Source organism: Pteropus vampyrus, unplaced genomic scaffold (genome assembly GCF_000151845.1).
Source record: "Pteropus vampyrus isolate Shadow unplaced genomic scaffold, Pvam_2.0 Scaffold111, whole genome shotgun sequence".
Lineage (NCBI taxonomy): Eukaryota > Metazoa > Chordata > Mammalia > Chiroptera > Pteropodidae > Pteropus > Pteropus vampyrus.
Window position 1 is genome coordinate 26,644 of NW_011888892.1, and position 22,164 is coordinate 48,807.

Below are 22,164 nucleotides of genomic sequence, written 5' to 3' on the forward strand. Positions count from 1 at the left end.
GGGCGGAGCTGAGTGGGAGGGGACAGTTGCAGGGGCTGAGTGGGCAGGGGCCCGGCTCCGCCCGCCTCCGCCCGCCTCCAGGCGCTGGCGTGCTGTCTGAGGGCTCAAGGAGTGACTTCGCCCCGTCCGCGACGCCACTCGGGCTGCGGCAGCGATGGAGGGACCCGGGCCCGTTTGCTGCGCGTTAGCGCGCTGGTGAGTGCGCTGGCGGCGGGCGTCCTGGGGGTCCCGGACGACCTTGGTCCCGGCGGCGGAGCCCTTCTCTAACGGGACTGGGGCTCCTTCCCCGCGCCTGCAACTGTACAGTACACATCCCTACTCTCTTGGGCCCTTCGCCCTCCGGCATGCTTTCCGGAACCCCCACGCATTTGGATACACCCCGTTTTTCAGTACACTTTGGGAACTTTCCCACTGCCGGCTGTTTACATTTTGCATTTTTCATTTGCTTTAACGAATAAAGGCTCTTCAACTGCTTTTCCAATCCTATGCCCGGAGGCATGACTCTTTTTGTTTCATTAGATATAATTAAAGTTATTTGACTGTTTTACAGGCTTGGGGTATTAAGAAAATAGTCTAGTTCATGTCAGCATATTTCCTCAAAGGAATATGTTATTATGGTGACTCTTTAATACTATTTTATAGTTGTTGTCTAACAGCGTAGCAAAGGAAATTGCATGGGTTTCACGATTTGGCTCTCAGAGCCCACGTTTATTGACCGCATATTGTGTGTCAGGCAAGTTCTTGGTGCTCTGTCTGCATCCTTTAGTTATCGCAGCCATCTTATAAAGTAGTTCATCTTTCAGATGCCGAACCTGAAGCCGAATAAGATTAAGTGACTTGCTCAGAGTCATTCAGCTAGAAAGTTATAGAGATGGTGTTCTAACTGTGGTCTGATTCTAAAAACCTTCATGCACTACTGCTTCCTCCCCTTCCTTAGAAATATTAAGAGACCTCTTTTGTTCGGATTTGTTGGTTTTGTTGTGGCTTATCATCTTTCATAGTTTTTAAAGGTCTTGTACAGAAGTTAAATTGATGAGATGTTGAGTGTAGCATAGTGATTAAGATTGTGGGTTCTGCAGTCTGATTGCTTGTGTTTGAACTCAGGCTCTGTCACTATGTTCCCGGTAGTGTGATCTTGGGCAGGTTACTTAACTTCTTTGGGTCTTAGTTTCCTGATCTGTAAAATGAGGAAAATAATAGTACCTATGCCTGTAGGGTTGTCGTGAAGATTAAATGAATTCATATATATGTATAAATATGTATATATGAATTAAAATAATGTCTACTTAAAATAATGCCCAGCATAGAGTTAACTGTCATAAACCGTTAGCTCTTATTTTTGTCATGCATGAGGCATTGGGTGCTATGGCAGATGTAGTAAAGACCCTAAACAGTTAGCTTTAATAAGATTCTCTTTTAGTGGAGACATTAGAACTATATCCAACCAACCTCATCATTTAGATGTAGTACAAATCCTAAGCGATCCACAGTCTGCTTGTGAGTTCAGAGGAGGGAGAGATGACTAGGACCATTAGGGGAGACACAGGCTCTTGGGAAGCTGGGTTTGGATTTTAGGAGGGGAAAAGGAGTGGGGAGAATACTTAGCAAAAGGGGAATGGGGTCATTTGAAGGAATTTTGGAGTTTATCCTTTGGGTTGTAGAGAGCTATGGAAGGTTTTGAGCCTCGGAGATACATGATCACAGCTATGATGTGGTTAGATTGCTATCATAGCAGATGGTATAGAGGGTAGAGAAATGCAAAGTAAGGCTAAGCTTGGTCCCTATGCAAAGATAAATGAAGAGTCAGCATTGAGTGAGAAGTTACTGTGGACCAGGGACAGGCAGCATTTTACATCCACGACCCTGTTTACTCTCCCTATGAACCCTGTGAAGCTGGCATTAGCGACTTCACTTTGCAGATCAGGACCTGGGAAACAGTGTTCAGTGTCCTCTTGTCACACAACAGTCAGGTGAAAAACTTGCACTCAGCCCACACCTGTCTTCTCAGAAGATCTTTCTGTTCCTGCAGACAGATTAGAACTAACCTGTACATTTGGAACCAGCACTAGTGGTGGGCAGCGATCTGGAATGTTCGGAGGCTCCTGGGGTTCTGTGGCTCCTGGCTGTTCTCTTTTGGGAAATCGCAGAAATAGCCACCTGGAAGTTAATTCAAAGATCCAACATATACTCACGGAAGTGGGCAGTCTTGTCAACAGGCCCCCATCTTAACAGGCTAACTGTTCTTTCCCCCTCATTCTCCAGCCTGCCGTAATTTAATTTAGAACATCTCAGAGTAGTTCCCTTGTCAGCACACTAGCCCTGTCGTGGGTTCACACTGCTCTGATTCCTTTTTTTCTAAGTGCTAGACCAGGCCTTCTCGATTTTGGCACTGTTGGCATTTGGCCAGATAATTCTCTTTTGTGAGATGCTATCCTATGCATTGTAGGGTGGTTAGCACCCCTGAGTTGACAAGCAAAAATGTCTGAAGACATTGCCAAATGTCCCTGGAGGCAAAATCGTGTCCCCAGTTGAGAGCCACTGTTGTATACTGCCGCGTCCAGCGAGTGGTAAGTCCCGCCACATCCAGCGTGGCTCTGGAGAATGTACCTGAGTGGGAACGGTGGGAGATGAAGAAAAGAAAGAAGACAGGAAGCGGAGATCAGGAGGTCCACTGCCCACTGATGGTGGACAGTGGCGCAGTTTTATTTTTGCAAGTTGCTTTTATACAAGAACATACAATTGCTGGCATAGGCAGTTTCTCTAAGGTATAGCAATACTGTTTCTTCTACTTCTCCAAAGCCATGTCTTATCATGACCTTCAGCTTGTTAGTCTGCCTGTGGCTACATTTGTACTTTCTTGTTCTCAGAAGGAATTTGCGGAGGTGAGGTAGCCCTTGGTTGTCCTCACAGACTACAAGGACCTTGTCATCTTACAATCCGCTCCCCATAGTACACCTTTGCTGCAAGGTGGTCTTTTCCCTTAGGACCTTGTAGAAAACTCGCTCAGCCTACTATTTGCCACACCTAGTTTGTCGACTTAGAATTTGATCTACAAAATGCCAACGGCAGCCATCTCAGTTCTGAGGTGCTCTTTGCCAGAGGGTTTTACAAGATAAAATAATCAGTCAAGTAGCTTGCAGAAGGAACCCGAAATCACAGATACCACATAGAGCCTTTCAAAAGTTCGCCCATAGTGTGACACAGCACTCAACCAGGGTGATAGCGCTGATGCGTAGACAGGAAGATTTGCTGATGAAGGAAGATTTGAGAAGGTTTGGCAATTGTCTTGAAATGGAGAAGTTAGGTGGACCGCACATTTTCTAAATGTGGCTTAGTGATGGGCAAAGACTGGGACATCTGGAAGAAAAGTAGTTTAGGGGGAGCAGAGGAAAGCACTTAATTGTTTTAGATTTTAAACCTTAAAGAGTGTCAGTAACACTTATAACTGGAAGTATGTATTTGTGTGTGTATACATATATGTATTTATATATAGATGAGAGATAGAATAGGTGATAGCCAAAGCCACAAATGGGTATGGGACATCCAAGGGAATGAAGGGTCAGTGCAAGTCTGAGCCTTGGGTCAGTTGCTCAGTTCAGGCCCCACCTCCTCTAATGATCCGTTACAGACATTCCGAGTGAATGTAGAAGAAAGGCAAGGCAAGAGAATGAACACAGATTACAGTCGGTCATGTAGTTGGTGATGTTTGTATAGTGTGAGCGGTCTTCCCATGAAGACCGAGAGGGGGTCTGTGATTGCCTCATTTTCTAGAAGGTGCTGCTTTAAGTCAGATAAGGAAAGCGCCAAGAAGACTTTTCTACGTATGTTGAATCTTAGATGTCTTCAGTTTAAAATAATCTTTATGCCAACTCTGGGGTTCCAGATGGGTCCCTGCACGCTGGTAAAGATGCTACGGGGCCTTAACCATTCACTCGTGGAAGGACATCTAGGTTGTTTCCAGTTTTTAACTGTTATGAATAAAGCTGCAGTGAACATTTCTGTCGTTGATTTGTGTTTGAACTTGAGTTTTCATATGTCTAGGCTAAATAGAAGTAAAGTTGCCGGGTCACGTGGTAACTGCATGTTTATAAGAAACTGTTTTCCAGAGTGGCTCTACCATTTTACAGTCCTACCACCAGTGTGTGAGAGAGCCACTTTCTCCTCATCTTTGCCAGCAGTTCGCATTGTCATTATTTTTATTTTAGCCATTCTGCTGATAGGTGTATAATTATATCTCACTGTGTTAATTTACTTTTCAGATATTCTTTAATTTCCAGCAAGACTGGAGAATGAGATACCCTGGTTATTTGAGTTAAGAGTTCTTTTTAAAATATTATATACATCTAATTATGTCATAAAATAATATTTTACCTTTTCTTGGTCCGTAAAATCAAATCAGTGCAGGAGGACATTAAAAATACCATCAAAAGTTGCTTGCCAAGGGTGAGTATCTTGTTTTCTAGCTTAGAATCATTATATGATCTTTGTGGACTTATAAGTTAAAAAAGACTTAGAAAAAAATTAAATTTGTTCATGCATCTATTGTCTTTGGCCACTATAAAAGAGCTCATTAAATGTAAAAATTGAATGCATAAAATACTAAAAATAAACCTGAGCAAATCCCTTTTTTTCCTGAAGGCAAGGAAGGTCATTCTAATTAAAAGCTGGATGCCATCACTAAGGGTTGATGAAACATGAAAATCAAAAATTCTGCATTATAAAACAAAACTAAGCAAAATCAAAAGACAAATGACAAACTCGTTACCAAAGAGCTAATTTCCTTAACTTATATAAAGCTCCTGGAAATCAATAAGAAAAAGAAAACTCGAATAGGAAAATGGGCAAAGGGCCTGAATTAACAACAAAGGGAAAAATAAATACAGATGGTTCTTAAACACAAGAAAATGTGCTCAAACCCTTAAGAGTAACACAAATAAGTACTTTGTGATACAATTCACCTGTCCGATGGATGCAGAAATCCAAACAGTGGCCAACAAGCTGTTTTGGCAAGGCTCTTGGGAACGTTAAAAAAAAAAATTAACTTCCACAGCTGAAGTCTTTTTTTTTTTTTTTTAACTAAGATTTTATTGAGTTAAAAATGCTAGCCAAAAAGAAGTCCAGTCTTGGGGCATGGAGTCTAAACCACCAGCAGCATGACGAGATAGGAAAGACAACATGTCTGTCACCCCAAAGTTTGCAGGCATTTTTATACATCAAGTAGGGGGAAGAAAGAGGGAGTCTGAAAGGATTCACAGGAGTTGTAGGCGAAGGGGTAGGAGAACGGGCCAGCTCTGAGATAGGCACAGAGTCTGCAAAAAGAGCTGTCCCCTCCTGTGGATTAGCTGGGGCAGCGGCCCTGAAAGCCACGTGGAAATAACAGGAAGTAGCTCCTGGAGTCACTGTGCCTGGCTAAAATAATTTGCGGAAATAGTTACGTTGAAATTAATTCAAAGTTTCACCAGGCAATGGAAAGAATGTGAGTGGTCTAGTTGGGGGTCGTGGAAACCTCTGATCTGTAGCCTGTCGGTCAGAAATGCAGGTGACAGATAGCCTAGACTTGGGGTTGGTACCTGACGTAGGGGCAGCCTTGTGGGACGGAGCTTTCAACCTGTGGGAACTGACACTCTCCAGGTAGATAGCGTTGGAATTGAGTTGAATTGTAGGACGCTGAGCTGCTGTCAGAAAATTGCTTGTTGCTGTGGGGGAAACCCCACCTGTTGGAATTGTTCCCAGAACCATTACAAGTGAATCAACCACCCTGAAGCGGGTGGGGAGGAAGCAGTGTTTTGATCGGTAAAGGGGAGCAAAGTTTGCCACCCCAAAACATGTTTCTTTGGCAGAAGGATGATTTTAGGCCGGTTAGTTTTAAGAAACAGCAGACTTGGAGAAGTCACTCTCTGTAAAGGGCACCTGCCGAAGGGAAGTCTCTTGCACGGCCCTGCCTTCACTGTCGGTGGAGAGGGCCTGGACTCGGGTCTGCACACAGCCTTACCCTCGTTTGCCGTGCGTTTCCTGCTAACTTCCCATAACTGACTCTCCACCCAGCATCTTTCACTTGGTACTTAAGGTGACGGCTCCTGCCATTTCGGTGAGCTACTTGGTGTTTGTGGGTCTCTACCGAGTACACGGAAAGTATCCATGTTATTAAAATTTCGTTTTTCTCCTGATAATCTGTCTCATGCCAGTTTGATTATTCGACCAACCGGAAGAACTTAAAGCGTAGAAGGAAAACTCTTCCCCCGCCGCCAGCACCGGGTACGGTAACGCTAAAGACCAGAAGAACTGTGCAAGCGCCGTGCTCTGATTGACACGCGCGTTTCTCATAGGGCAGGTCTTAGCAGTTATGAAACTACTTTACACGTGTACTCGGTGTGAATAGGTAAATTCATCCTAGGTAATGAGAGCCAAGGTTCTCACTGTCAGAAGTCACCAGCCAGAGAAGCGGAAGGGCACGGGGAACCCTGCCGAGCTCTGTGATGCTCACCTAAGTCCTCAGGAAAGAGCTAGGTGGGCACATTCGGCGGGAACCAGTGGATATAGGAATTTAAGGTGAAGCGTTTGTGTGTTATATCAAAACGTGTTCTTTTTTTTTTGGAAAAGGCTACATGTGTCTTCGCAGGTTGGCACAACTTCTCTCGCGTGCTTCCTTTGCCTTTCATACGTCGTAGAAGCTTCTAGATTTGAAGCACTTTAAGAACGCTTGGAGCCTCCTTCTTTATGCTGGAGCCAAAGCAGAAGGGTTATGACCAACGTGAGGGCTCAACGTAATGAATTTAGCAGCGATTTATCAGAACATTCAGCAGTTGTGATCATGACCTTTTTTGTGCCGCGGGTGAAAGGGATACAGCAATGAAGTAAAGTTTATAGACCTTTTCTTAAAACGTTTTAAAATGCATAAATATATAGGATTACAAAGGAAATAAATTATAATAAAAGTTATAAAAATGTTTTTAATTGCGAGATAGTAATATGTGCTTCTTAAGTAAGATCTGGCGGCGGTTCATATAACTGCTGTAATTTTGAAGTAGTAACGAGCAACAACAGTATTTAAAGATATTTGTACCAACTGTTATGTGGTATTAAAATATCTGTAATTTCTCTTTTTATCATTATTTCAAGGTTCACATTTTTATTGGCAGCCACAGGAGAGGGGGCCTGCTCTCTCGTCAGTGAAGGTGCTCACAGTTTCTTCGGCCACTCCAAGCTTGGGCCCTGGGGGTGGCCGGGCATGTCGGGTATCTCCCCCTCATCTCAGAGGAGCACTAGGCTGCCTTAGGGTGGGACCTGGTTGATCACGGTGGTGTACTTGGTGTAGGGGCCAAGGGAGGACAGAGTTGTAGTCCACGCCATCTTGGTCACTGTGGCTGTCTGTAATTCCTTTTGGTGACAAGAGTCACAGGTAATTCCTAACACTACTGTAACTTGTTCCCTACATCCATAATGGAAGGAAATGCTATATCCCAGTTAGAGGTTAGTGAAATAAAGATATAATTTTAACTCCATACAAGTTCATGGACTTCTGTGCACAGGGGTCTGCAGACCCCGGTTCGAGCATCAGTGCTTCGAAGTGTAACAGAACTCTGGTCAGCTGAGTAGGAAGCAGATCAGACTCAAGCTCTGAAAAGCACTTGCAAGGCATAAATAACCACCCTTTCATTCACGTAGTAGTTGCTGCTCTGTACAAAAAAAAATGTGATGATGTGTGCAGTGGGTTATAACTGTGGAAAATCACTTTGATGGAGCGGACACCAGAGCTGCAGAGGTCAACGCTGAAGGGCAAGGGGCAGTCGAAAATCATCATCGAAAGCTCTGTGGTTAAAGGCAAGCAAACGGAACATTTCCTTTATCCAAGACTTGTCATGGTAAAGTGAATTTTTTTCCTGCCAAAAAGTAGGGAATATCTTTCGGTGCTTTGATTAAAAATGTATTTCATTCACTTAGCATATAGCGTATATATTTTATGATAAGCATTTTCAATAATCTCACCCTACATTTGTATGCCACTTCATACTTTTTAAAGTCCATTTTCCTCTTTTAGCTGGTGATTCTAAAACAGTTGTTATGTGTTGAACAGTCATATACTTTCTCAGTAGCAACGTTGTGACTAAGGGGTCACACCTGTGTCAGTGAGAAAAAATGGGTACTATTTTAAGACCCACTGACTTCTTTAGTTTCGCAGTGGTGGGCTTTCTGTTAAAGATAAATTTACGTAGAAAGATGATGTATTGACTAAGAGACACAAAGAACTCTGTAGTGAGTTTAATAAATACTCTCCCCTAGAAATAAGGAACATGAGCAATAGATTACAGTTTTTGAAATGTAATAGGCAAGTTTCACAAGCATTTTGTGAAGACTGGCTCATTCATTCATTCACACACGTGTAGAGGGACCGTTCCAAGACTCCAGCAGCAGCCGTTGGGCAAACTCGTACCCCACATATCTCCTCCTGCTCCATAATTCCAAACCTTCTCCCCAGTTCTTCCTCCTTTCTTTGTGCCTCCTGCTGCAGATCACTCTCTTTTTGCTACGTAGCAATACTCCTCCCCTTCCTGAGCCCCTTGAAAACGCTTCTGGTTCTTACCGCTCCTCGCCCTTCTTTCTAATTCTTCCCATCTGTTTCTTCAGGAAGAAAACTACCTCATGTTTCCCCCTTCCTTCTCTCTAGTCTAAAGTTTTCATGTCTCAACTCTATCTGTTAACAAGAAAAAAAAAAATGTTCCATGCGACTTCATCCTAAACTATCTGTCTCCTAATTCTCAAAACAAAACAAAATTAAGTAGAAAAGTGGGACATACACTTTTTTGCATGGAACATTTTTTTTCCCTCTCTGGCCAATATTTCTTTTTCCCAGTTAAATCCAGAGCAGAATATGTGGACCCCTAGGCACTCAACTGCAAAGACCAACAGATGTGTAGGAAAGATTAACGATGATTTCAAACGTGATGACTTTTTTTTTTTCTTTTTTCTCCTTGTATCAACAAGCTTTTTGGTGTGGAATCAAAACTATTGAGAAAATGTGTTGCAGTGATTAATGCATTCGCTTTTTAATCCTGCAAAGCTTGGCTTTGTTTCTTGAAAGCCAATACCAGGATTTATATCTCGTCTTATCTAGATCATAAGCTTCTTAGAAGTCCCTTTGTACATACTGTGTGCTCTCAGGCATTGGGCAGATGCTCAGTACATTCTCTCTTAATTTTTGTTGAATAAAAGGAAAACACTAATACTTTTAAACAGCTTTATTGAGGAATAATTTATATACCGTAAAATTTAGTCTTTTTCAGTGTATAATGTAATGATTTTCAATAAATTTACAGAATTGTACACTATCACCACAGTCCAATTTGGGACATTTCCATCACCCCAAAAAGATCACTGCGCCCTTTCGCAATCACTCCTTGTCGTCAGCCCCAGCCCATCACTACTCTCCTTTCTGTCTCTCTGGATTTTCTTCTGGAAATTTCATATAAATAAAATCATATAACATGATCTTTTGTGGCTGGCTTCTTTCACTTAGCACGTTTTTAGGTTCACAAAAGGACTGATTTCTTGTTTCCTCAGTACTAATAATCTACAAAATACAATTGGAAAGATAGCACGAGCATTTAAAATTGGATGGTCTCTTTTGTCATAAGATTGTAGCAAATCCAGTTGCTGAATAGAATGGGCCAATCGAAGGATTTGGGACACTGTAGCGGGGAGACACACTGAATGGCAAGAAGAGCTGGCCTTGCGGTTTAACTGGGTTACTGCTGCTACGACCGCTTCCATAGTGACGGCCACTACCGAACTCGTAGGCGTCATGGTAGAAACAGTCCTTACTGGTTGTTGAGCCCTTTCTGTAGGGCAGGTACTATGCTAAACCCTGTGTGTGGGTTCTCCCTTAATCCTCACGAGACTCTGCGAGGAAATTCTTCACGTTACAGGGGAGGAAACAGATGGAGAGAGTATAACTGAGATTAAAGATGACTCGCCCAAGATCACGTAGTTGTCTAATATCAGACACTAGCATTTGAAACTAGTTCTTTAAGACTCCAGAGCCTGTTTTCTTAACCTTTATGCTATGCTGTCTAGGGGGAAAAAAACAGCTGTGCATTTAAGGATTTAAGAGTGAGTTCCATCTAGAAAATTAATTTTTCCTTGAAGGTAAAAGTTAACGACCTGGGAAATGTTTTTATTTCGAACAGCTCATTATCTGTTAGCGAGCCATTTTTGTTTTTGTTCACAAGACAGTGGATTTTAAGATGTGCCAGGTTAAGCTCCCTCATTTTGGTGATACAAGATGTAAGAATGGGTTATAAATTTATTCCCAAAGAAACCATTGTTCTGACACTTTTGTCATGTGTGTGTGTGTGTGTGTTCCCTGTTTAATGGGGGCTGTTCCTGTACCTAAGAAAAAACTTCCCAACTTGCCTGTCTTCTTGGAAAACTCCTCCTCATGTTCTAAGATCTCCTCGGTCAGAAGCTCTACTCAATATAACAAATAATGGACCACCCTGCGCCCCACTGCAAACATTTACAGATAAGGAGATGATGATAAACAGCACAGGTGCGTGGCTCCCCCTCACCTCATTATTCCTCTGGCCATGCATTGGGTGTACAGTGTGAAATTACATGACGTGGCATGATGGGCGGGTCTGTTCATCTTCATTCGTGAATGGAATTTTTTTTAGATTGATTAAATTTTTTGTGAAAAAAAGTAATGCATGTCATACTTATGTAATAAAGACTTAAAAGGTTTTTTTTTTTTTCCCCCTACAGTTAAAAATTTGCCCAGGAGCAAATTGCTCCTTTGGTTTCAACAAGAGGTGAAAATTCAAAAACAGAGAAATCAATAATACAAGGATTATTTCAACATAGGGTGTATAATTTATAATTCTTCTGATTTCAAACTTTTATAAATACTTCCCAGTGTCAAAATGTATGGACACTTTTAAATTTAGGAACTAATCATAGCGTAATGAATTCTTCATTTCCTAGTCAAAATTACCTGTGTTCTCTTTTAGATGAGATCCTCATTAAAGACTTGTTAATTGAATTAAAATTTTAAATTAGAAATACTATGCTTTTTAAGTAAAAGGTTAGGAGCAAGACAGAATGGGGTTCTTTTTTTTTTTTTTTTTTAAGACCTTTGGCACTTATCCAGGGACTGTTTTGTCCCCAAGAGACATTTAGCAGTGTCTGGAGATAGTTTGGGTTGTCACAACCGAGGATGCTATTGGCATCCAGTGGGATAGAGGCCAAGATGTTGCTAAACACCCACAATGCACAGGACGCCTCCCGCCACAGAGAATCCATCCCTCAGCTCGATGATGCCAAGGTTTTAAGGACCCTACCTGAGCTAGTACAGCTCCAGCGGAGAGTGTCTCTTCTACCCGACTCCCTATGTATGTGGTTCGACTCGGAGGCAAAGGCGATATCTGGCTTCCACCTTCCCCGGCGTAAACTGGTTTCCAGCTTCTTAGATCACGTAGACCTGTAATAGAAGCACAGGGTATAAAATGGAGACAAGCGGGGACCGCGAGGCTGTGAGAACATTTTCAAAATCAGTGCGCTCCTCATCTCTCCCTTCTCCATAGGTGTGAAGTGATACTTATTTTTTTTATATACTTATTTTTTATTTCGAATACTCATAGCTCCTATTCAGAGCCAGTGGCTTTAATCTTGTCTGTGACCCTGTTTGAAAAATAAGCCTTTGCCGCTTAACTGGTTTTGTTTCTTCTCGGTTTAAAGAGACTCGCTTTGCCATAACCAGATAGAGTCGTGATGTTTCCAACTTGCTTTCAGCAGCGAGACTCTTGGGAAGATGGAGTCTCATGCGGAGCCACAGCGGGGCAGGCCCCGTGCGTGAGTCAGTCCACGTCAGGCGGCTTTCACCGTGGTCGCCTGCGGAACCTCCGGGCTTCTCTGAGGAGTCTTAGGGTTCCACAGTGTCAAAGTCACTCTCCCCGCCGGGGGCTCGTGATTGTCGCAGCGCTGGCTGAGTCGCCTGCCCGCCCCACCTGCCCTTGCTTGGAGTAGCGCCCTCCGGAGGGTCTGCTCGGGGACGCGTTCTGCACTAGGTCTTTTCAGCGTCGGCTGGCTCCCAGCTGCGTTGTCACAGCTCTGTGGTCACCAGTCGCAATAGCTGACAAAAACAGTCTTTCCAGTGTAGGAGAAATCGGGGACTTTTTCAGAGGAGCGGCGTGTCTGGCAGCTGTTCGGGATGTGACCAGGTCGTCATCATGCCCTCCTCGGTCTCAGGCACACCCGAGTCCTTCCGTCCTTCCTCACAGAGGATCATTTTTGGTGCCCACACCATTTCTGTCCCTTCCCTTTGTGGTTCTGCCGTCATACCGGCCGAGTTTCCTGTCAGCTTAAAGCCTAACTGCCCCAGCCCCGACCGCAGCACGGTGGAATTCCAAACGTGTCTGGGAGAATAGAAGTATTATCCTTTTATCTGTTAACAGCTTTGAGTTTTGAATTACACGTGTACACATTCTCTTCCTGAAATGAGGACGCTTAAAAATGGAGTGCCGTGGAAGTTTCCAGACTTAGGAGCAGTTACCGAACGGTCAGAGTGGAAAGCGTGGGCCAGCATTTGGTGGTGCTGAGCAGGCACCTGGGCCTTGCCTAGCACGGTTCTAGGAAACACCACCAAGTGTCTGCTACGCTAACCATCTGGACTTGCTAAAATGGCCTCGTTTGATTATTAGCTTGGCCGAAAGAGTCAAAGCAGAGGAGCCTGACTAGAAGAGGTTACTCCGGGTGAAACCAGACAGTCCCACTGAGGGGTGGGCTACTTTCTTCAGTTACTTACTACACTGAAATCAGTAGAAAGGGGACCATGTTGAAAAACCAAACCAAAACCCCACTTGCAGTTTTTAAGCAAGCAGCAATATTCTTAGCAATAAAGGTTGTCAGAATATGTTTATATTGGGTATTTTCTCACAATTCCATGCCGTTATCTTTCAAAGCATTTTACCTCTTTTATTTTTTTTAAATCACAAACGATAGTTGTAGCATGTAATTTCATCCTTTTCAAATATACATGGTTTCTGTTACATACATGTTACTTATAACAGCGAAATAGCCATACTAAATTAAGATACGCGTACAAAATTTTTAAATTAAGAACTTAGTGATTACAATTTCTTTTTGAACTTGTTAGGAGGAATTTTGCCATATAAGAAGGATGTCCTTAATCCGAGTTTCCTTGTTTTTCCTTTAGATGCTGGCCATTGACACTGACACCAAATATACAGGAACAGGAGCTTCTTTTTTTCCCTCTATCCTCGTGATAGAGGAAGTAGCCAAAGTTGACGCATCTGTGGCTCTGCTCTCTGACATCCAGAACACAGTAATTAATGGGCTGATCAGAAAACATGGAACAGAAGAACAAAAGGCTACCTATTTGATCGAGCTGGCACCAGAAAAAGTGAGTTGAGTTGAATCGTTGAGATGGATTTCATCTTTCCTAATGTTAGAATATTTCCAGGAGAAAAGTGTTTGCAGCGTTTCTCCAGACCACAGTGCAGCACCATTTGTGATTCAAGGAATGCTCAGTAAATTAATGCCACTGGAAAATTACACTCTGCCTCTCATCTGCCACTGGACATTTAGAGAATAATCATGAGACAATAAGATTATTATTTTTTGTCTCAATTGTATTTTGATACCTTCATCGGTGGTTTCATTTACATCGAAATGCCTTTCTCTTGTAATTGTTAGAACGAATTTAATTAAACTTAACATCGAATATGTGTCCTTAAGTCTTTAAACCCGTCTTAGACAAATGGGGTTCATTTTGGAAAGCAATCCTGTCAGAATACCATTACTATTCTGTTAAGTACAGCCTTTTAAAAGTAGCTACACATTTTATTTACAGATGTTTATTTTGTCAGAAGTGAATATTTCTTATACAGAGTATAAATGCAATTATTTGGAATTTTTTTCCTTCCACGTGTAGATAGGAAGCTTCTGCCTTTCAGAGGCTGGAGCAGGTAGCGATTCATTTGCTTTGAAGACCAGAGCTGATAAAAAGGGACATTATTATGTCATCAGTGGGTCGAAGATGTGGATTAGCAGCGCCGAGTACACAGAGCTCTTCCTGGTGATGGTGCATGTGGACCCTGCCGTCGTAAGTTGGAAAACAAGATTTCTTCCCTTTCCCCCTCATCTTTTCTCTTTGTATCTTTTTCCTACTTCCATTTCTTTTTTAGGACTTTGCCTTAAATTCTTCATTCTTCACAGTGCTGAAAACATTAGAAAACTGACATCTTTTTATCCTCTTACTAAAATAAATATTGTTCACGTAATTATTTATTATACATGGAGGACTCTTTATTAATCTAATATGTTATATAGGAAGATAGTCTTTAATTTGGTAGAATTTCCAATTTTCTACTTAATAATGAAGAATTTAAGGATGTGTTTAGTACAGATAGCTTTAACAATATTTTATTCAACTGGAAAATAGACACGTAGCAACATAAATACATTTTAGCTTTTGTCTTTTCTCTAATGTAACATTTAATTGAATTAAACTTAAAAATTTTAAAGAATTTAATGAAGTTAAATACAAACCATGGAGTTCTTGCGATCACATAATACTGTACTATTACTTAATCATTTTAGCCATAGTGGTTTCTGACAAGGGAAAGGAAATGGTAAAGCCCTCGATTTCGAATCTAATGCCCTCTAACTGTTCTGGTGTCATGTGCACGTGCTGCAGGTCTGAGCCCATCAGTATTTCCTGCCGACGTTCATTTTTTGGTTTTCTGTTTACTTTGAACTCTTCGGAAACAAGGGGTCTTATCACTCCAGGTGGTAATAGCGTTTTAAATCTTCTTCTTAGGGGTATAAAGGAATTACCTGCTTCTTTGTGGATCGTGATACCGAGGACCTTCATATCGGGAAAACAGAAAAAATGGGAATCAGAACTTCGTCCGTCTGCTCATTAACACTTAAAAATGTCAAGGTGGGTGTCTTAGAAGCTCCAGTAAAAGACGGGTGTGAAATGAGCTGTGCAGGGAGCTGCAGATACGCAAGAAAGGTGTCCACACATTAAGCGTGCGTCGGAGAGGATTTTGTAAGACCCTTGAACTAGGTTAGGTCATGACTAAATGTCTTTTTCACAAGAGGTTGGGCCAAGAATCGAAAGCTTTTTGCCCAGCGGCTGGCCTCAAGAGCCAGAGCTGAGAGTTAATTTGCTTTATACTTTATACACTTGATACTTGTGAACCAGACATGGCAGCAGAGAAAGAAGCATGGGGTCAGTACCCCAAAGGCCACAAGAACGGGGGATGTTGCTCAGTGAGGGCAGGAAACAGCCAGGCAGCACCCCGCAGTTTAGAGTTGAGTGTGTTAAACGTGAGGAAGAGAAGACTGTGGAATGCTGTGCTCCAGAACTTCACAGAGCTAGAGCAGGCTGTGCTGGGTCATCTGCTCAGGTTCAGACTTCACCCTGTTGCTCAAGGTCAAGTACGCGTGCTCATGGGCTGTCTCTATGGCTGTCACTTGAGCCTCACTGCTGTGCCCCAACGGTCTGTCTTCTTCCTGCTTTCTCTTTTCTTTTCCCATTCTGCCTGTTCTCCCTTCTCACCGTCCATGTTATAAAGCTAAGTGTGTTTTTTATTGTTTCCAGTCTAGATTTTTTAAAATTATGAATAAACGTTTTGTTGTTTCTTTTCCCTCTCCCTCTCTCATACACACATGTGCATGTACACACACACGCACGCACACACACACACACACACACACCATTTAAGTTTTATGGGGCTAATAGTCTCAACAGAAGAAAGGTTTACTACCCACGCTTTAGCATGTATTTACATGTTTTCCATAATTCCTAATATGTTATCTCATACTATAGCATACAGATAAGAACTGGGAAAAATTCATTCTTTTATGTTACTGGCGTATGGTATGAGGATTCCCTTTTCTTAGAGTCACTCATTCATTCAACAAATGTCTGGTAGGCTCTGGAGGATGCAGTAGCGTCCTGTCCGAGAGCTGCGTGGGAAACACTTTAGAGCACGACACAAAGATGTAGCTGATAATTTCCTCAGAGCTTAGGTACTATGCTAGAGTAATATCACACAAATTGGGGGTTTATGTGCATTTAAGAATATCCAATCGAAACGAATTCCGTCAAATTTAATTGAGAACGAACCGCACTTTTTCAATTCAGGTTCCAGAAGCCAGTATCCTGGGACAAATTGGACATGGCTGTAAGTATGCCGTGGGACGCCTCCGTGAAGATGCTGCACGGGTTATCAAATCTTAGCCATCTAACTTGACTCTTCCACAGTGAGGGAGAATTAAAATCTACAAAGAAAAAAATATTGTAAAACCAATGAGTATTTGCAAGCTGGTGAACACAAGATGGCACCCTTTCCTTCCGTGAGATGAAAGAATGGCTTCTGGGATTTCTTTCAAATCTCACTTTGGTCGATTACATAATGTTCTGAAAACCAAACAATGCTTTAGTGGTAACAGTTTCTCTGCTTTGAGACATTAAAATATTGTCCAGTACCTGGACCGATAATTTCTAAAATATATCTTAAATTAAATATGGTATTTTTTAAAATCAACTTTTCAAAGCATGGAATTCATTCTGGAGGAAAATTTTTAAATTTAATAATATTTGACTATGTAGTAAAAGTCTCTATAGATAATGAAATATTTGTTGCTCAGTGTTTCGCTTGTGAAAATCAGGCACTTTTTTTGTGTGCCACTTGAAATAAAATAGCCAAAATTAAATAGATGTAGAAGATGAAAACTATTCGATTTTTTACCAGATTTGCCTTTTATTGTATACTTTTCTATTTGATATCAGTTATTTTCTACTATTAAGAAAATGAATAAAATCTTTGGTTTTATTATAAATTATGTCATTTTTATAAAATGTTTGTGATCAGTATCTAAAATTCAAAACTTAAGAGCTTTTTGATTTTGAAGATGTTATATATCCATTAGCTATTGGATTAGTTAAGCATTGTAATATTACTCTAGATTTTTTTTTTTTTTTGCTGTTAATTTGCTGACAGAATATTCTTAGATCAAAACTTAAAGTGTTTCCCACAAAATTAAATAATAGGTTACTAAAGCGAATTGGCTTATTTGTTCTTTCTGAAGTTTTCCTGTGATTCGACTTCATCGTCACTTCAGCTATGGCATGGAAACCACAGATCTCCTTCTTTCCAGGTGTATAAATAATATAGATGTCCTGGCAGTAAAATATACCGCCTGGGCTTGAGTCTAATTACTCCGAGTTATCTTATAACCTAATTAAAAGTTAAGATCAGGTAGTAATTATTTCCTGGTTAATACTGTGAGTGCCTTTTAGAGAAAGATGCACAAAGAACAGTAAACTGAAGTCATCCTTCCTCAAAACTCTGCAGTCAAAGAGAATTTAGTTTTTCAGTATTTATAGTGAAAACATTTTAGAGATGGGAAAGCCTCTTATAATAACCGATCATTTCAATTTCATGTCAATATAGGATATTAACAGACCATAAATTTTAATTATTGAGGTATAATGACATCATCTTAATCTCATAGCCAAAAGTACAGTGAGCCACCGCCTCACTTTAATTTGTTATTTTGGAGTTTTACTGGAGTTTTTTTTTTTTGTCCTTTAATTTTTAGCATAATATTCTCTTCTCCAGAAAGTTCAAAATAAAAGGCTAAAGGAAAATGTGAACGAACACTAATGAAATATTGATAAGTTTGTGGGCATTTCCCCCAAAAGCTTTAACTATTGATTTTTTTCCCTTTTTCTGAAACCTGTGTAGTTTGACATAATTAGATATGTGATTTAATGGCTACCTGATGTCGAAATTTAGAAACCATTTCTAAGCTTGTATCGTTCAATAGATATGGAGATTGGTTAGCAATGAAACAAGTCAGCGAAAATTGTCACCGCGTCCTGATTTGTTCTTCAAGTATATAAATTAACGTCTTGACCAGATGCTCTCTGAGTTGTTCTCAGCTCCAGCTCTGCATTAAACTATCTAAAGAGTTTCTAAAATGCCAGCACTGAGGCCCCGCTCGCCCCCTTCACTCCCAAGGTTTGGATTTCGTTGTTAGACCCTCCGCATCCGTATTTTTTTACAAAGTTCCCTGACATGGTTCTAACTGCAGCCAGGGTTGAGAAACACTGCTCTTCTGTGTTCTAATTCACTTTCCACCAAAGCTCTTATTAATCCTGATTATGTACAAAATGGGCGGGAAGATAGAAGGTTCCGGAGTGACCCTCCTCCACATTTCACTTCTAGAGACTAGAGTGAGCTACTCTGCAGTCTTCGAAGCCAGTTCTGAGCAGAGTTTCTGTGGCTCACTTTATGCTTGGGGAATCATCTTAAAGGAAGAGTTTCCTGAAAAGTAATCTGATTATGTAAGCACAGCCAAGCTGGGAGATTTACCTCTGTGCTGGAATTAAATATACTCATTTACTTCTGAAATCACTCAAATTTCTTCCCAATTACCGGAAGTAGAGTTCCACAAGTACAGAGGGTCAAGACTTAACACCCACCAGCCACCTGGGGTCTCTAGTGCTTCCCTCCCCCAACCATTCGGTTTGCCTGTAGAAGGACTTTGTAACTTGAATAATTAAAAGCATAAACTTATATAAGAAATTTTGATTTTTTTTTTTTTTTTAACAGATGCCAGGACCGGCTCAAGGATGTTTTGACTACACTAATCCGTATATTAAAGAAAGGATACGATTTGGCAAAAGAATATTTGATTTTCAGGTATGTAATTATTAGCATCTGTCTATTGTATTGGGCTCTCCCGTCTTCCTGTTACTGAAGAGATGTGTTAGGAAGCCATGGAGAGACTCCCTCGGGATCATAATGGGAGAGAAGTAGGGGAGGAAGGAATAGGTCTCTGGGTTTGTACTCATTTATGCTTTGACCCTCTCCAAGGGCACAGCAGTAGTCCTTGAGGCCCAGCTATGGCACGATTCGAGATATCTTGGTGAGAGCTTTAGAGCTGTCTCCTCACTGCTTTGTAAGTTCCAGGACTTGGGGTCTGCAGTCAGACTTCCTAGGTTCACATCCTGCCTGGTTCTTTGTTTTACTAGCCTTAGGCCTTGGACAAGTTTCTTCACCTGTCTAAGCACCAGCTGCTTCATCTGTAAAATAAAGAAAATACTACCTGCCCTCCAGGTTGTCACGTGTTGAACACCGTACCTGAGTCTAACCAGTGCTCAGTAGATGTAGCATTTGTTAGGAATCAGGCCAGAGCAGTAATCCTCAAGATGACACTCCCACACTTCAGCCTCGGAAAAGGCAGTTTGCCGTGGTCAGTGCAGACGAGATGCTCTTGGTCAAGCATGTTTGGTAATACCAGCCTGGTCCCATGGCGTGAATTCTCAGAGCTCCCCAGGCAGTCGGGGGATTCGTCGGTAGCAATACTCAATTTTCCTCTCCGTGTTCCTGTCCTCAGCAGGTCTGACCAGGTTGGGGGAAGCCTGGAGTGGCAGCGTACCAAGCTTACCCCAGCACATTACCTAACAATCCGGAATTACCTCGCGTGTTTGCAAAATCTCCCTTTAAACAGCCCTAGGTTTCACGTGCACTTTCTTATGACATCACCGGCTCTATGGTGCTGCACTGTCGTCAGGTTCTGTGCTAATGACTAGTCATCGTACGAGCATGTCTGGAAGGAGCGTGTGCAGAGGCTGAGCTGTGGGTGTGCATGGTCAGCACATGGCCTGGAAAGACTCAGCACATCAGGCCTGGCTGGGGTCTGCCACGGCTCATGCTGACGTCAACATCTTACTCAGGGGAACTGAGGCACGTGGAGAGTGAGTTCCCGAGGTTATGCAGCTAGCGAGGAATTACAGGGTTTGGGGTCATGGTTTCTGATCTGACTTTCACTTTGTAATACTGGAGTGCTCTCTCAGGGCCAGCCACCACTGTACAACAAAGGGGACAGAATGCCAAGACAGTTTGAGGAAGGCTCATGATCTCCTCGGTGTTCTCATGAATATGGGGTGAGGCAGGGCGGGAAGGAAAAGGGGCCACGGGTACTAATAGATAGAATCATGACATTTCTAAAGATGCCTCGTATGAATAATTAAAACTTTTAGAAATTTGATCATGAAAAGCAACATCATTTTATGTATCTGTGTGAAGAGTTGGTTAAAGGGTTTTTTTCCTAACGGCTTTAATCTCATCAGAGTGATTTGTCTTTTGCTTTGCATGCGATCGTCTATATCCTTCTCTCCTCTGGACCACAGGCAAGCCCATCGAGGGCAGGGACCAGGCCTCTCCATCCTTACTCCTTCGGTTGTTGAGTCAGTGTAGATTCGTTGAGCACGTTCTCCACCCCAGGCCCTGTGTTCACGGAGTAGCGAAGGAGCCAGTATTCAGCGGCAACGCGTTCTCATCGGCTGGAGACATGCCACAGTCACTTTTCTGCCCCTCCTGGCGCCTAATATGGTCCTTGGAGTAGACAACATGGATGGCGACTCTCGGTCTAATTAAACTGAATGTACTTTTCAAAAAATAATTAGAATCTCTACATTCCACATAACAAGCCAGGAACAATTTCTTGAATAGTGGGATTGGTGTAGAAATAGACGAATTGACTGCTGGAACAAAACAGGCCAAAAATAGACCCATACGCCTATGGAAACTTGATATAGGATAGAGATGGCATTGCAGACCAGTGAGTATGAGTATGCTCTCTTTCCTTGGAGAAAAAAAAAATGAAACCAGATCCCTACCTCACACCATACACAGAAAGTAAATTTCAGTTGTATCAAAGACATAACATGAAAGGCAAAATTTTAGATTTTAGGGAGACTATCTTTGTGACCTCATGGTAGGAAAATATTTCATAAACAAGACACAAAAAGGACTAATTGTAAAAGATAATAAAAATAGTGAATTGGCTATTGAATTTCTTCCCCTCACAATATACCATAAAGTAAAAAGGCAAACCATAAAGAAATTATTTGCTCTACAAATAGGTTAGCAGGTATTCATTTTATTATTATGCCTCATAACCTTCGCAGATGTAACATAGTCTTTTTTGTGCATACGAATATAACGGAAAGAGAAAGATCTATAGTGAATTTGAGAGCGGTACTGTTTTTCTCCAGTACAGTCCTTTTTTGTTTAGGAAAGGCCATCCCTGGATTACTGAATAATTGCCTTAAGTGAAGTTTCCTGACATTGCAGTCATCACACAATGTCACAATTATTTAGCTGCCCGTCCTCCCCGCTGGGCTACATAAGTCGTAAGCCCACGGAACTCTGGCTGTGACATTCGATGTCATGTCTCCATTGCTCAGCACGGTGCCTGGCATCTGGTAGGGTCTCAGTAAATATCTGGGTGATGGATATATCAGGCATGAGAAACATGTCAGTCTGTAACAAACATATCTATGCCAGTATTTCTAGGAAATTATGACTACAAACAATATTTCTATTCTCGCTCACTGATTCATTCATTTTTCTTTGACTTACATTTAGTGTGTGCCTAATCACTCTTTAAAATTTCAAAGTGGTAGAGAATTCTTAAGGGTTTTGTTTGTTTGTTTATTTGCTTTTTAAGTTATTTTTCTGTGTTCTGTAACCCTCAAGAAACCGGTACCTGTCCGTGGATTTTGTAGTGGAGTCACTGCAGTAAAGTTGCTATAAGAAAAATTGATGCTTCAAATATTCCTTCATTACTTGGCAGCTAATGTCTTTTAATGCCTTGAGGCTAAAGGCAGAATCAAAATTTTGTTAATTCAAGCAAATAAAATCATTCAAATTTTTGCTTCGCTGGGGTTTAGTTTAAGCTCATTTTGATCATAAAAAGGGTTGAAAGTAATTATTAAATATAAGTCAATTTTTCAAAACTGATTTTGTGATTTATTTTTCTAAATCTTAACAATTATAAAAAATTACATGAACTTTGAAAATTTTTTGAAAAACAAGTGTATTATCATTTCATTTTAGAGTGCAGATTTTAAAGTATGTTTTAAAATTTCCTTTGGGGTGTCTTTCGGTCTTTTGGCATTCCATATCCAGGCAGCACTTCGGGGATTAGCTGCGATTCGGGGAACCCTAATTCTCTAACCTGGGCCTGAATGTTACAGGGGCTCCAAGTGGCTCAGGTGGCCACCCAGGTGGAAGCTGCAAGGTTGCTAACATACGATGCTGCTAGGCTTTTAGAAGCTGGAAG

The 22,164-nt window shown here is 41.6% G+C and overlaps 1 protein-coding gene across 1 annotated transcript in view; it reads left to right on the plus strand.

Moving 5' to 3' along the window:
- Positions 1-48: 48 nt before the first annotated feature.
- The window catches only part of ACADSB (acyl-CoA dehydrogenase short/branched chain), a 25,173-nt gene continuing 3,057 nt past the window's right edge, over positions 49-22,164 (plus strand). Inside the window, exons 1-7 of the mRNA XM_023533786.1 lie at positions 49-195; positions 13,208-13,414; positions 13,946-14,116; positions 14,834-14,956; positions 16,169-16,249; positions 18,645-18,734; positions 18,909-18,960. Coding sequence (XP_023389554.1) covers positions 13,208-13,414; positions 13,946-14,116; positions 14,834-14,956; positions 16,169-16,249; positions 18,645-18,734; positions 18,909-18,960 — 724 coding nt within the window. The 5' untranslated portion in view covers positions 49-195. The remainder of the gene's footprint in view (positions 196-13,207; positions 13,415-13,945; positions 14,117-14,833; positions 14,957-16,168; positions 16,250-18,644; positions 18,735-18,908; positions 18,961-22,164) is intronic.